At 44.7% G+C, this 16,438-nt stretch overlaps 1 protein-coding gene across 2 annotated transcripts in view; it reads left to right on the top strand.

Moving 5' to 3' along the window:
* mapk8ip1b (mitogen-activated protein kinase 8 interacting protein 1b) overlaps positions 1-15,231 on the top strand; it is a 151,326-nt gene extending 136,095 nt beyond the window's left edge. Inside the window, exons 9-12 of one of the 2 annotated variants that reach the window (XM_059976147.1) lie at positions 124-243; positions 4,144-4,214; positions 6,865-6,963; positions 14,678-15,231. In XM_059976147.1, the coding sequence (XP_059832130.1) occupies positions 124-243; positions 4,144-4,214; positions 6,865-6,963; positions 14,678-14,750 (363 nt within the window). In that variant the 3' untranslated portion in view covers positions 14,751-15,231. The remainder of the gene's footprint in view (positions 1-123; positions 244-4,143; positions 4,215-6,864; positions 6,964-14,677) is intronic. The other variant, XM_059976148.1, reaches the window with a different exon arrangement.
* The last annotated feature ends 1,207 nt before the right edge of the window (positions 15,232-16,438 follow it).

Raw genomic sequence — 16,438 nt, 5'->3', positions numbered from 1 at the left:
AAGATGCTATATCAATGCAGATCATTTTCAATTCTGTGTGAATCTCAGACTAAATGTGGTGATGTTGAGCGAAATTTCTCTTTTAACCACAATGTCTCAACTTCTTTGTGTTTCTCATGATAGATCGCAACAACAAGAAGGTTGACGGTACAGTTCAACCCTCCTTCAAGCTGTGTGTTGGAGATTAGCATGCGGGGTATTAAAATAGCCGTGGAGCTCGAGGGACTTGGTGCCTATGAGAAGGTAAGTCCTGCCTGTCACATTTCTACAAATATAATACATTGCTTTATGATTATCAAATGCACTGAATAACAGCAAAAACTATAACTCTGGCTTTGGCTAGTGGCTTAATATAGGGGATGATAGCCTCACCCCCCCCCACCCCGGCCCAGCCAAACTTAAGAAATCTTGTTTGGGTGGATGCTACGCAATGTGTCCCCAGTTATAAATTAGTACCACAAAATAACAAACAGTACACAATATGCGATTAAATGCGTTAATTGTGGAATTGAATTTAGGAGCCGAGAGGTAATGTTGCAGCTATATAGGACCCTGGTCAGGTCCTACTTGGAGTACTGTGCTCAGTTCTGGTCGCCTCACTACAGGAAGGATGTGGAACCCATTGAAAGGGTGCAGAGGAGATTTACAAGGATGTTACGAGGTGAACTCAGCCTTTTCTCCTTGGAGCAAAGGAGGATGAGAGGTGACCTGATAGAGGTGAACAAGATGATGAGAGGCATTGATCATGAGGATAGTTAGAAGCTTTTTCCCAGGGCTGAAACGGTTGCCACAAGAGGACACAGGTTTAAGGTGCTGGGGAGCAGGTACAGAGGAGATGTCAAGGAACCCCCGAAGGCTTACTGGGACCATGGTCCAGTGTGTCGCTATGGATAGGGGGTATTTATGCTAAAGCCATACTTGACACTGGGTGGCAGGTCACATTATTGTGCTGTTCACTTTACAACTGGTATCTGAAGCATTTACCCTTGACCCCATTCGGGGCACTGGAGATCTGGGGTATCAGTGCTGGTGATTATCCACACGACAGTTATTTGTCAGTGAAGTTGGAGTGCTCGGAGGCTGATGTGGGAGTGTCTGAGGTCCTTGATACATTAGTTGCAGGTCTATCTGGACCCTGTTGAGATGGGCGGTGTTTCAGTTCTGGTGGGGACTAACACCCCTCTTGTGAGGAGGCTCATGGGGGCCTGCAAGGAGAAGGCTGGAGAGAGGTTTCTGGGGATGATGTCCGTGCACCCGGTGTTTTGAGCTGCTTTTGAGGATGTGCATGGCTACGTTAGGCCAGATACTGAATTTAGATGAGAGAGTGTGTGATCCACCCAGTCAAAGCCAATGGTAGTACAGCCCAGGGAAGTAGCGAGAGTGATGGGGACACCCAAGTTTCCCGGTGTGCCTGAGGGTGAGGCCCTCTTATCGGACGCTCTGGAAGACCATGGGGGGGGGGGGCAAAATTTTCTGCTGTGGTACTGGTGATATATACTGTGCAAGAATCTCAGGCACATATATGCATATACCTAGGTGCCAAAAACTTTTGCACATGAGGGACGTGGGTCCGGTGGCAGAGAGGGACAGGGATTGGCATGGGTGCAGACACAGCCAGCCATGAGACACCAGCCAAGGTCATTTGATTCCAAACAATTGGTTTACTGATCATTACAGAATGCCTCTCTGGTGCTTCCTGCTCCCTCTCCTCTCCCTTTTTCACCAACCATGACTCCCCGCTCCCTGCTCCCTTCCCACTCTCAGCCCACAATAGAGACTCGTATCAGAATTATCATCACTCACATGCCACGAAATTTTTTTTTTTTGCAGCATTAGTGCAGTGCAATGCATAAAATGACTCCTGTACTGTGCAAAAGCCTTAGGCACCCTGGCTATATATATATATGTGCCTAAGACTTCAGCCCAGTACCGTGTGTGTATATATATTTATTTATATCCTCCAACTTGTATATACCCAAAGACTTGGCCTCCCAGCTGTCAGTGGCAATGGATTTCATAGATTCACTCATGCTCTGTGTAAGGAACTTTTTCCTCAACTCCATTCTAAATGGATGTCCCTCAATTCTGATACTGTGCTCTCTGGTCCTCGACCCCATTATAGGAAACATCCTCTCCACCTGTACCTAGGACTTTTAGTATTCAACAGGTTTCAATGAGATTTCCCCCCCCACCCCCACCCTGCATTCTTCTAAACTCCAGTGAGTGGAGGTGCAGAGCCATCAAACGCTCCTCATACACTAACCTGGCTCTTCACTTCTGGGATCTTTCTCGTGAACCTCCTCTGGACCCTCTCTATAATCAGCACATCTTTTTTTTTCAGAAAAGCAGCCCAAAACTGCAGACCATACTCTAAATACGGTCTGATCAGTGCCTTATAAAGCCTTAGTATTACATCTTTGCTTTTATATTTAGTCCTCTTGAAATAAATATTAACTCTGTATTTGCCTTCCTTACCACTGACTCAACCTGCAAGTTAACCTTTTAGGAATCCATCACACAAACTCCCAAGTCCCTTTGCACCTCTGATTTTTGAATTTTCTCCCCATTTAGAAAATATGGTACGCCAAAATGCATGATCATGTACTTCCCTACACTATATTCCACCTGCCATTTCTTTGCCTATTCCCCCAATCAGAATCAGAATCAGATTTAATATCACTGGCATATGTCATGAAATTTGTTAACTTTGCAGCAGCAGTACAATGTGATACATGATAAAACTGAATTACATTAAGTATATATATATGTATATTAAATAGTTAAGATGAGTAATGCAGTTACATTTGCAGTTTTCCTGTCCTCAGAAACCTTTCCAAAATCTAGTGATTCTTGAAAGATCATTACTAATGCCTCCACAATCTTTCAGCTACCTCGTTCAGAACCCTGGGGTGTAGTCCAGCTGTCTACCTTCAGGCTTTTCAACTTCCTAACCACTTTCTTCTGAGTAATAATAACAGCAACACTCACTCCTGCCCCATGACACTCATGCATTTCTGGAATTCTGCTAGTGTCTTCCACAGTGAAGATTGATGCAGAGTACTTATTAAATTCATCTGCCATTTCTTTGTTTCCCAGTACTACCTCTCCAGTGTCATTTTCCAGCAGTCTGGTGTCCACTTTCATCTCTTGTTTACTCTTTATATATTGAAAAAAAAACATTTTGTATCCTCCTTAGCTAGCTTACCTTCGTATTTCATCTGTTCTCCCTTTATGGCTTTTTTGTTGGCTTTTAAAAGCTTCCCAATCCTCTACCTTCCCACTAATATTTACTCTATTACATGCCCTCTCTTTAGCTTTTATGCTGTCTTTGACTTCCCTTGTCAGCCATGGTCACCTCATCCTCCCTCTATCTTTAGGATATATCTTTCTTGTGCCTTCCAAATTTCCTCCAGAAACACCAGCTGTTGCTGTTTTGCCATCTTCCCTGCTAGTGTCCTCTTCTGATCAATATTGGCCAGTTCCTCTCTCATGCCTCTGTCACTGCCTTTACTCCACTGTAGTGCTGATGCATCTGATTTTAGCTTCTCCTTCCGAAACAATAGGGTTGAATTCTATCATTTTACAATAACCGTCTCCTCAGGGTTCCTTTACCTTAAGCTCCTAATCAATGTGGGTTGTGACATGACCCCCAATCTAGAATTGAGATTCCTCTCAACCACATTTAGCCTGTTTAGACTATGCTATCTCAAGTAGCAATCCTATGCTGGATTTTCAACAACTCCCTCACTTAGATCTTTAGATTAGAGTTATATCGCATCGGAACAGCCGTTTAAACCATCAAATCCATGCTGACCCTTTTTCCCTTCTGCACTAAATTGTCCTGCTCACATTAGGACCATAACCACCTCTGCCTTGCCTGTTGAAATGCCTTCTAGGCATAGTGACTGCATCCGGTTCTCTGACACTCACTCGCACTCTAGCGATAATGTACGCTGACTGTTCAACCAGCCTTAGGGATGTGAGAAAGGCCCCAGATTAAATCCACAGAGAGTGATTATACAGAACGCACCGGTACAGTGCCTGGGGTCAGGATTGAGCCTGGGTCTCTGGCTGCTCTCCCCACTCTGCCACCGGGCTGCCTTTACTGAGCATTAATTCTTCTTCTCTGTTATCTTGCGGCAGGGCAGTAAATGCAGTCACTTCTTCCAGTTGAAGAACGTTTCATTCTGTGGATATCATCCAAAGAACACCAAGTAAGTGAGATTTAAGGAGATAAATGTATTTGTCACATGTTCATCAAAACTTCCAGTTAAATTTTTGTTTGCATCAACATCCAAGGCAGTCTGAGGACTGTGCTGGGGTCAGCCATGCTTCTGGCACTAACATAGCACACTCACAACTCAGTACCTGTAGCCTGTACACGAGGACATCTTTGGAATGTGGAAGGAAACCAGAACAGCCAGAGAAAACCCATGTTGTCACGGGGGAACATACAAGCTCATTACAGACAGTGAAGGTAATTGAACCCTGATTGCTAGTGCTGTAAAGCGTTGTGTTAATCACTACACTACTGTGCCTTACCAAGGTTCTTTAATCCATCCGTCATTCTAGAGCGACCTATCAGAGTGCAGTCTGACCACAGGCAATCCACTCCCATCCCTACCCCAACCACAGCCAATCCGAAGCCAAAGCACTATGGTCATCAAGATCCAGGGTGCGTGTCCAACAAGTTTTCAGATGACCATCTCAAATCATCTGAAGAAGGATAAACCATCAAACATAGATCTAAGGTGAAGTAATACTAACCCCAGCCATCCTGAGGGGACCCACCCAACCTGATCAGAATTGAGATATTTGAGAATTCACACCCACATGACCCTAACTAATACATACATAATGGCTCAGGCCTCTTGCCTCCCTCCTTTGGCTACCCTCCTTTTCCTTTCTGCCTTGCCCTTTTTCTTTTGCCCTTTCCTTCCTCAATCCCTGCCTCCCCAGCTTGGCTCCTGCCTGCCTCCTCCCTCCTTTCCTGCTTTTCTTTTCCCCTTTTCCTCCTCCACCTTGTCATTCTTCTCCTCCACCTCCTCCACCTCATTGTCCATCTTTGTTCCTCGCGAAGGACGGCTTATCTAGTTCCGTGGGCCAAGGAGTGGTTGGTGAAATCAGAAGAGGTGAGCAGGGGGCGTGGGAAGTAGTGTGCACCGTCTGTTCTTTCTGCTGGGTTTCCTTATGCTTCAGGTGAAGAAACCAAGGCGTTTCATCCACCCTCCACCTGGATAGAGCCCATGTTTCTCCTCCTTCCTGAAAACCCATGGGCCATGGGTTCTCAAAGGCCAGTGAGCATGTTATGTCACTTGGAGAGCATCCTTTCTCATAGAGTCATAGAACACTTCAGCACAGAAGCAGACTCTTCGATCCATCTTCCATGCCAACCAGCAAGTTTTAGTGATCTAAATTTTGTGGGCACCACGGAAGCTTAACAGTTACCTTGATGCTTTTACAGCTCATGGTGTTCTGGAGTTCAGAGTTCAATTCCGGTGCTGTTCTCTGTAGGTCCTTCCCATAGAATGCATGGGTTTTCCTCGGGTGTTCCTGTTTCCTCCCACAGTCCAAAGACGTATCAGGGAGATTAACTAGTCATTGTAAGTTGTCCCATGATCGGCTCTGTTGGGGGTTGCTGGGGCAAATGATTAAATCCATAAATAAATAAATGCTCTTTCTGAAAGGGTAGTGGGAGCTCCTCAGAAGTTATTGGATAAACACATGGTCAGGAGACGCTTACTGCTGCTGAGACAAAGCAGTCGGAATGGGTTGTAGTCAGGAGTGGGTGGGAAGGGGAAAGAAGCCAGAATAAGAAGGTGCGAGGAGGGAGAGGAATACAAGCCGGCAGGTGATAGGTGAGTCCAGTGAGGGGGAAGGTAGGTGGATGGTCCTTGGGAGAGCCTGCCTGTTTAACAGAGAGGAACACACATGGTCACTGGATGATACCAGACATGATGTGTTAGTTCCAGACACTCATTCTGTCTATCGGAGTCATGTAGGAGGCATCAGTAAAATTGCTGGCAATCCAGACATACTTGCAGAGAGACATATTGTGAATTTCAAAAGAGCATTTCTTTACCCAAATGCCTACAGGACCCAAATCCACAAGCCATACTAACTTAATCTTCACTGGGACAGTTCCAGAACAATATCTGTTCTGTATGTGAGAGATATCTATAGCCAAATAAGGACATCCAGGAAACCACTTTCATGGCAAATCATAAAGACGAGACTCTGAAGATGCTGGAATCCAGAGCAACACACACAAAATGCTGGAGGAACTCAACAGGTCAGGCAGTATCTATGGACATGAACAAAGAGTTGACATTTTAGGCCAAGGCCCTTCATCGGGATTGGAATGGAAGGGGGAGGAAGCTAGAATAGGAAGGTGGGTGGGGGGGAAGTGGAGGGAGAGGAACTCAAGCCAGCAGGTGATAGGTGAGGCCAGGTGAGGAGGAAGGTGAGTGGGTGGGGTAGGGGGCATGCAGTAAGAAGGTGGGAGGGTAAAGGACTGCAGATGAATGAATCTGACAGGAGAGGAGAGTGGACTGTAGGAGGAAAAGAATGAGGAGGGACACCAGAGGGAGGTGATGGGTAAGAGAGGAACAGAATGGGGAATGGAAATTAAGGAGGAGAGGCAAAGAGGAGAAATTACCATTGGGGCAGGAATTATCAGGGCCTGAAACATTGACTGTTTATCCCCCTCCATAGATGCTGCCTTGGTTACTGAGTTGCTCCAGCATTTTGTGTGTCTAACTCCAGAAATGTGCCGCATTGTCTACCAGCCAGCATGTCAAATAGCCACTGTCCCTGAAAATTCTCCTCATCTTCCCTTGTTTTTCTCTCTCTCTCTCCTTTCAGATATTTTGGGTTTATCACCAAACATCCTTCAGATCACCGATTTGCTTGCCACGTTTTTGTCTCCGAGGATTCAACAAAGCCGATTGCAGAGTCAGTGGGGTAAGGCATTGTTTTCTCTGGTGCCTGAAGTCAGAGGTGTCAGTTCAGCAGTGTAGTCAGAAATGCCAAAAGGTAATGGCTATGTAGCATTCACCCCAGGACCACCAGACTCAAAACAGTTACTTTCCCCAATCAGTAAGGCTGATCAACACCTCCACCCACTAACCCGCCCCTCCACACCCCCAAACACCACTACTTCATCATTTCCTGTCAGTCACCTTGTGTTGACACTCCTGTGCCTAGTGTCACATTATGGACATACAATCAATCTATGTATATAAGCTATCATATATTTATAGTTATTGTATTTTTTATTATTATTGTGTTCTCTATCTTAGTTTTTTTGTGCTACATTGGATCTGGAGTAACAATTATTTCATTCTCCTTTACACTTATTTACTGGAAATGATACTAAATGAGCTTGAATCTCAAGTAAAAACATAAGCAAAGTAAAAAAATGTAAAAGGAAAGTGAAATTTACACAGATGTTGCCAGGACTTGATTACCTGAGTTACCTGAAAGGTTGAATAGTTTAGCACTTTATTTTGGACAATGAAGGGAGATTTAATAGAGGAGTACAAAATAATGATCTTGATGATAGGTTAGTTTATACAAAATAAACTTCTCACCATGTGATTAAAAACAAAATGAAGAGACAGTGATACTGTGCAGAAATTGTCAGCTTCTCTGAGAAAAGTAATGTGACCTGAAACATCCAAAACTGGGGGATTTTAATTCCTGATATTCAATTCCATTTGCAGTTCTTCAGACAATGTAAAATGTCCTTGTTTAGATCCAGCATGACTGAGGCTTGGACTGATAAGTTCCACAGGATTATAAACAATTATGAGGGACATAAATGCAAGCAGGCTTTTTCCACTGAGCTTGGGTGAGAATAGAACTAGAGGTCATAGGTTAAAGGTGAAATATTTAAGGGGAATGTGAGGGGGAAATTCTTCACTCAGAGGTTGGTGTGAGTGTGACACGAGCTGCTGGCAGAGGTGGTGGATGTGGGTTTGATTGCGATATTTAAGGGAAGTTTGGTAAGTACATGGATGGGAGGAGTGTGGAGGGATGTGGTCCAGGTGCAAGTCGATGGGAACAGGCAGAATAAGAGTTTGGCATCGATGAGATGCTGTAATGCTCCACGACTCTACAAACAACATATATTCAATCAAGTTGGACTCTCTTGAAATCTGCATTCAGTGGCCAGTTTATTCGGAACAGGAGTGAAATCTTCTGCTGCTGAAGCCCATCTACTTCAAGGTTCGATGTGCTGAGCATTCACAGATGCTCTTCTGCACACCGCTGTTGTAACATGTGGTTATTTGAGATACAGTTGCCTTCCTGTCAGCTTGAACTAGCCTGGCCATTCTCCGCTGACCTCCCTCATCAACAAAGTGTTTTCATCCACTCACTGGATTTGTTTTTCTTTTTTGCACCATTCTCTGTAAACTCTAGAGATAGTTTTGTATGAAGATCCCAGGAGATCAGGGTGCCTCTATAGTGTTTCCTTTGGCTTCCACAGGAACATTTTTTTCTGTAGTTTGCCGTAAAGCCGTCTCTTAGGCAGCCAGTGGTTTGACATATGAACCATGAACCATACCAATCTGTGGAACATCCAGATAAAATGTTTTCTATGATGCATCTGAATTGGTTCTGTCTGAGTTACTACTCCAGTTATAATCATCCCTTCCTTACCTCTCTCCTTTTCTCACTCCATGGCAATTTGCATCTGAAACCTTTCAGGGCAACATAATACGGAACTATGTTCCTGCCTGTCAAGTTTCTATGATACAATGACACAGACTTTGCTGGTTTTGAATAAGTGTTTCATCCCAATAAGGATCAAAGGTCCTGGTTCAATATGCTGGGAATCCAAAGTATTGCACACAAGATGCTGGAGGAACTCAGCAGGTCAAGCAGCATCTATGGAAAAGAGTAAACAGTCGATGTTTCAGTCCAAGAGCCTTCATCAGGACTGGAAAGGAAGGGGAGAAGGTCTTCAGTCCTCTCCTATCAGATTCCCCTTATCCACCCTGTTATCTCTTTCAACAATCAACTGCCCAGCTCTTCACATCAATCCCTCCCACTCTCCCGGTTCCACCCATCACCTGCCACCTTGTACTTCTTCCTCCCCTCCACCCTCCTTCTTATTCTGACTTCTCCCCCATCCCTTTCCATTCCTGCGGAAGGGTCTCGACCCAAAACAGTGACAGTTCACTCATTTCCATAGATGTTGCCTGACCTGCTGAGTTCCTCCAGCATTTTGGGTGTGTTGCTTGGGATTTGCTGTGGTGTGTTGGTGGGACATGCAAGAAAAAAAGCAAAATTAACAATTATGAAGGAAACAAATTATTTAAAAATAAAGTTAGAGGTTGAAGTATGGATATGGAATAAACTGTGTTTAAATACATAAATACCCCAACATGTTGTTCATTGATCCATCATACAACGATGAGAACCACTCTAGTCACCTCTAGTCAAATGTGAAGAAAAAGCATTTCAGGATGTATATCGTATACATTTATTTGAGATTAAATGTACCTTTGAAACCTTTGAATTTGTAGAGGCTGGACTGGTCTGTGGGTACATAGTTGGCTGGAAAGGCCAATCCACACTTGAAAAGTTTTTTGACAGTGTGGGCAAAAGATGGCAGCCACGTTGGGTTGGGGGCCATTGGTTTGGGCTTTCCTGGCCAGCCTACATCTCTCTGTTGTATTTGGCCATTCTGCCTCGGTGTGTCACTGCACCCTTATGGGGGGGGGGGGGGGGGGGGGCACCACTCAACGCAATCCTGTGTGATATGTTCCCAGGTGTCTGGGTTGATGCCAAAAGCTTTCAGTGAAGTTTTCAGGTGTTTTTATAGTGGTTCCTTTGGCTCAAACAGGAAGATTTTTTTTTTCTGTAGTTTGCTGTAAAGCAGTCTGTTAGGCTGATTTGACATATGAACTATGTGGCCTGCATAACTGAGACTACATCAAGATGGTGTAGATACGTGTCAGGCCCAACTTGGTAAGCATCAGGGATTCTGTCTTGCCACTTAATGTTGAGGAGCTTTCTGAGGCCAGCTGTCTGAAAATGGTTCAGTTACTTGGCATGCCGATGGTACAGTGCCATGTTCGCAGGCGTAAAGCAGAGGAGGAAATACTGTGGCCCTATACACGTTCAGCATCTGCAGACTCATGCCTCTTCATTCCAGATGTTGGTATAAAGTCTGCCAAAGGCTACACTTTCTTGGGCAATCCTAGGGCTTACTTCATCATTAGTGTCGATGTTCTGGGACAGTGTGCTGTCAAGATACCTGAACCTGTTGACTGGGTTGAGTCTTTGACAGTTGACTGTGATGTTTGGCGCAATGTCTGATTTCCCTGGAACTTGCTGATTCATTACTTCAGTCTTCTTGGTGTTGATGGTAAGCCCAAAGTTGGTACCTGCATCAGAAAACTTGTTGACACAGTGCTGCTTATCACCTTTTGAACCTGCATTGAGGACACAGTCATCAACAAAAAGGAAGTCTCTAATGATGTCTGTCATAGACTTAGTTTTTGCTTGGAGCCTCCTGAGGCTGAGCAGTTCCCCATCAGTGCAGAATCTGATGCTGACGCCTATGTTGCCGTCTCTGAAGGCATTGGTCAATGTTGCAGAAATCTCCAGACTGTATAGCATTGGTGCGAAAACGCAGCCCTGCTCGACCCTGACTGAGACAGTGAAGGGATGTCTCACTATTGTCCTGATCTCTAGCTTGCATGCCATCATGGAATTGTTGCATTAAGGTGATGATCTTCCTCAGGCATCCATACTTTGCCATGATCTTCCACAGAGCCTCTCTGCTAACAGTATCAAAGGCCTTAGTCAGATCAACAGAGCAGGAGAACAGATCAGCATTTTGCTTCTGACTTTTCTCTTGCAGCAAACACCATGTTGATAATCCCACACATTTTCTGGAATCCACACTGGCTCTCTGGTCAAGGTGTTAAGTGAGACGGTTGAGAAGAAGCCTGGCGCAGATCTGACCTGCAATAGACATCAAGGATATTCCCTGATAATTGTTGCAGGGCTGTGGCTCCCTTTTATCCAAGTGGATGATGGCTACATCTTTAAATTTCTGTGGAATTGTCTCTTGCTGCCACATGGAGCTTTTCTGTTAGCACTGTACCACCTTCCTTGTAGGTCTCAACTGGTATTGCATCCGACCCGGGCATTTTGCCATGAGAGAGTTGGTGTATCACTTTCTGAGTCTTGGGTAGGTCGGTGGAACATCCAGTGCTTCATTGACAGGTACTTGGAGCAGGTGATCGATGGCTTTGTCATTTACGATTGAAGGACAATTCAGAACACTGTTAAAGTGCTCAGACCACTTATGAAGAATTTTCTCCTTGTCCATGATTAATGTGTTCCCATGAGTGCTAAGGAGAGGGGATGATCCTGATGATGTGGAGTTATAGGCTTCTTTTAGTGCAGAGTAAAAGTATTATTTATCTGTATATTGCTGAATCTCATCAGCTTTATTGTTCAGACAGAAATCCTGTGTCTGCCGCAGTTTGTGTTGTACAGTCCTTTATATGTCATTGAAGGCATCCTTCTTTGAGATGGACTTAGGGTTGCTGCTGAAAGCTTTGTGGAGATGATGTTTCTCATTAGCAGTTATTTGGTGTTGACACGGCTTTCATCAAGCCAGTCTATGTGTTTTCTGGTTGCAGGCCGCTGAACCTCCACAGTAGTGTTGTCGATCACCTCCTGAAGGGTTGACCAAGCAGTTTCCACGTTCTGATTGTCCAGAGGGGTCAAGTTCAAGCGGCTTTCCAGAGTGTCAACAAAGGACTGCATTATGTTGCTGCTTTTCAGCTTGGAGCCCTTGGGGCTTTCTTTCCTTGCCGGCATCTCTTGGGCTGGATGTGGACGTTCAGTTTTGAAACAGTGAGATAGTGGTAACTCTGGCACTGAACATAGACTTTGTCACCCTTACACTCTGACTGTCTGGCTTCCTGATGATGACTTAGCCAGGTCTTAGAGTGGGGGTTCATCCACAAGGTTCTGTTATGGCTGGGAAGGGAAGATGGTGCTGGTGATCAACAAGTTTCGTTCAGTGCAGGGCTGGAGTAGTTAGAAGACCATTTCTATTGCAGCGGTCAATGCTGTATTTCCCAATGACCCCCGGCTCTTGAGGTGTTGTCAGAGCTTACTCTTGTGTTGAAATCGCAAAGGATGATAAATTTGTCCATTTTGGAAACAGTGTCAATAACTGAGCGCAGTTCTTCATAGAACTTGTCCTCGACGTCATCTGGGTTAGAAATGGTTGAGGCATAAGTGCTGATGATGGAGACGCGCTTCCTACTAAGTGACAGGGAGAGTTTCATGGTCATGAGCTTGGTCATTCACACCCTTTGGAGTCCATCAAGCTTGACAGTGATATCAGTCTTCACTCCAAATCCAACCCCAGCCTTATGTCAGTCTTCCACTCCAAAAGAAAGTGTTTCATGAAGTTCCCCTCTCCTACAAGCTAGGTCTCACTCAGGGCTGCAATATCAATGTTATATCTCTCCCTGTTGAAGTAGTTCTCCTCAGAGGTCTGTGAGCATTGACCCTATCCAACAGTATGTGCATAATCCATGCACCAAGTGTGGGAGGAATAGTCTTTAGTTTTTTCTTTGATGTATTTCAAATGCTGTGATAGGGTCCCTGTCAACTGTGGTAAACTGGCCAGGGAAGGACACTTTCCTCATACCATGGAGGTAAGCAGTACATTTGTGTAAAGGGCTGCTTAGTCACTCAGCCACTGCTGCTCCATGTCAGTGGAAAATGACCCCATAGCCTGAGCCACCGTTGTGCAAGTTTGCAGCTCCAACTGTCAGCATACCCACATCTGCAGCTTCATTGCCAGCCTGTTGCCACAGGACTTGAGTTAGTTTGGGATGGGAAGGTTGGATGACAAGAGTGACGTGCAGAAAGAGTGAGGAAAAGTTGCACAGCATTGATCTCTTTCACTCATCTGAGACCATCTGTATCCAATGGCAAGACAGGGTCAAGACAGCTGAAGATGAAGTCAGATGTAGTGGATGGCTATGATGTCCTTGGTGCCTCATCATGCTCTAAATGCTCCACAACACTTTGCTGGGTCCACCTCTCTGCCCATTCATCCAAGCTAGTGGTTAACTCCGCACAGTCTGCCAGGTCCAGTCTTCGCCAACTTGGGTTAGCAAGCCCCAAATCACTGAGGGTGTAGTTCCCATCGGTAGCACTCACCTGGTTTAGCCCACTCGCCAAAGCTGTTTACCAGGGTTGGGCCGCTATCGCTAGCAAACAGCTGCTTTGAGCCACAGGTGAGAGCTGAGTGCCAGTGGGGTGAATGGTGGGTGAGCTACTTCCAAGGAAGCTCGATGTGCCCACCCCATCAGAGGTATTACCCCTCGCTGACACCCCATGCACCCCAGCAGCAAGGACTCTTCATCTCACGTTCTCAATATTTATTGTAAATTTTTTTACTATTATTTCTTTCTTTTTTTATTTGCACATTATGTTGTCTTTTGCACACTAGTTGAACGCCCAAGTTGGTATGGTCTTTCATTGATTCTGTTGTGGTTGTTAAGAATCATAATAGCATGAACCAGTGTGGATAACTTCACTCTTTCCAAATCTGAACTGATTCCGTAACCTATGGACTCACTTCCAAGGATTCTACAACTCATGTTTGTTTGTTTATTATTTTACTTTTTTGTATCTGTACAATTTGTTTACTTTTGCATTGGTTGTTCATTTTTGCTGTGTGTTATTGATTCAATTGTGTTTCTTTTTACTTACTGTAAATGCCTGCAAGAAAATGATTCTCAGCATTGTATATGGTGACACATATGTACTTTGATAATAAATTTACTTTGAAGTTTGAGCCTTATAACTCCAGTCTACAAATCTTTCCATCTTATCCTACAAGGTTCTTGATTTAAGTTGGTGAACAAGGTTGGATCTTGACAATGCAACACATAAAATGCTGGCAGAACTCAGCAGGTCAGTCAGCATCTGTGGAAATGAATAAACAGTTGATGTTTCCAGCTGAGACCCTTCATCAGGACTGGAAAGGAAGGCACCAGAACAAGAAGGTGGGTGGAGGAGAAGGAGTACAAGCTGGCAGGAAATAGGTGACTCCAGGTGAGAGGGAGGGTTGGTGGGGGAGAGGGGATGAAGTAAGAAGCTGGGAGCTGATAGTTTGGATAGGTAAAGGGCTGAAGAAGATGGAATCTGATAGGTTAGGACATTGGACCATGAGAGAAAGGGATGTGGAGGAGGGGCACTAGAGGGAGGTGATAGGCATGTAAGTAAAGAGAAGCAGTGAGAAGTTAGCCGGAATAGGGAATTGACAAAAAGAGGAGGAGGAGAAGAAATTATGAGGTCAGAGAAATCAATGTTCATGCCATCAGGTTGGAACATGAGGCGTTTCTCCTCCACCCTGAGAGTGACCTCATCATGGCAGTAGAGGAGGCCATGAACCAACATGTCAGAATGGGAAGTCAAATTAACCTCCTGTTCTGTCTGCATAGCCTCCCAGAAGAAATTTCTCAGCCTGAAACATCAACTGTTTATACTCCTCCATAGACACTGCCTGGCCTGCTGAGTTCCTCCAGTGTTTTGTGTGTTGCTCTGGATTACCATCATCTGCAGAATGTCTGGTTCTTTTGATCCTGAGAGTAAAAGCTTTGTGTTTCTGTTTGATTTGTAGGAGGGCCTTCCAGATGTTCTACAAGGAATACATTGAGTACACTTGTCCAACAGAAGACATCTATCTGGAGTAGATGCCTCTGGAGGTCTCCAAACGCTCTGGTCTCATCACATCTCATTCTCAAGCCAAGTGTGATGCATGGACAGACTGAGCCAATGGCTCAATATCAGGATCCAGAAGTGTGCACCATCTCAACTGAAACCATTTTACCTATTGTTACTTTTAGCCATGCCTCAAGAATCAACAGAATACACCGTCATGAGTTTGTGACTCTTATCCCGCTCCTCTGCAAATCCCAATCCATCCATCTAGTGCCCCATTGGTTCATGGCCAAACTGTTCCTGCTTGCTTCATAACCCTTGTGATGCGTATGATATGCAGTGGGCCGGTGTTTAGGTCTGGCTGGGAGAAGATGACGCCAAAGCGACGAGGAGTTACAAGATCCATTGTAACGATAACGTTATGCTTTGTTCATTGATAGTATTCTGTGTAAAGTTCTTAAAATTTGTTCATGAAGTGTGTAACATGGTTTATTTAAAGGTTTGATGACAGCATATTCCTCTCCATTCTAGTTCTTTGAAGTCATCACACATATGAGGCTTTATAAGGTGTTGGTCAGACCATATTTGGGACCCATGTCTAAGAATGTTGATGGCATGGTAGCGAGCAGGTTAGCATAACGCTTTACAATGCCAGTCATCGGGGTTCAATTCCCACCACTCTCTGTAAAAGGTTAGTCCCCATGACTGTGTGGGTTTCCTCCAGGTGCTCCGGTTTCCTTCCACATCCCAAAGACATACAGGTTGTGGGCAAGCTATGTTAGTGCCGGACACTTGTGAGCTGCCTCCAGCACATTCTCTGACTGTGTTGGTTGTTGACACCAGCGCCACATTTCACTGTAAGTTTAGAAGTACGTGTGGCAATAAAGTTGATCTTTCTTCGGAGCAAATTTGCTGGTATTAGAAAAGGTCCAGAGAACGTTCGTGAGAATGATCTCAGGAATGAAAGGGTTAATATGTCAGGAGTGTTTGACAGCTCTGTGCTTTTACTCACTGGAGATTTGAAGATAGCTTCTTGATTAGTCAGGCTTCAAAGATCATGGAGAAAAGGCAGGGGAATGGGGCTCAGAGGGATAATAAATCAGTCTTGATGGAACGGTGGAACAGACTCAATGGGTCCCATGTCTGATGGTCTTATTTCTTAAACAAGGAGGAATGGATGCAGCTGAAGATCACAGCATACCAGGGGTGGCAACTATGGTGGAACAGACTCGATGGGCCAAATGGCCTAATTCTGCTCTGATATCTTATGGTCCAACGATCTTGTATCAGCTGCCCAATGTTGTATGTCATTGGAATATGGTAAGTCTTACAGCATATACTCGGGTGCTGATTATGCAATGGGTCAGCAGACTATGTTCATCGGTTAGGCTTCCAAAACATTGTGTTCAGTTCTGCGCCTCATTACAAGAAGGATGTAGAAGCTTTAGAGAGGGTGCAGAGGAGATTTACCGGGATGTTGCCTGGATTAGAGAACATGTCTTATGAGGTAGGGCTTCTCTCTTTGGAACACAGGAGGATGAGAAGTGCTTTAATAGAGGTTATAAGACGACAAGAGGCACAGACAGAGTGTGCAGCCAGAGACTCTTTTCCAGGGTGAAAATGAGAGCATAACTTTTAAGGAAAGTATAAGGGGGTAGTTAGTTTTTTTTAGACAAAGTGGTGGGTGCATGTAATGTGCTGCCAGGGGTAGTGGTAGATA

This window comes from Hypanus sabinus, chromosome 7, assembly GCF_030144855.1.
Source record: "Hypanus sabinus isolate sHypSab1 chromosome 7, sHypSab1.hap1, whole genome shotgun sequence".
Taxonomy (NCBI): Eukaryota; Metazoa; Chordata; class Chondrichthyes; order Myliobatiformes; family Dasyatidae; genus Hypanus; species Hypanus sabinus.
This window is presented reverse-complemented; position numbering and strand designations above follow the sequence as displayed.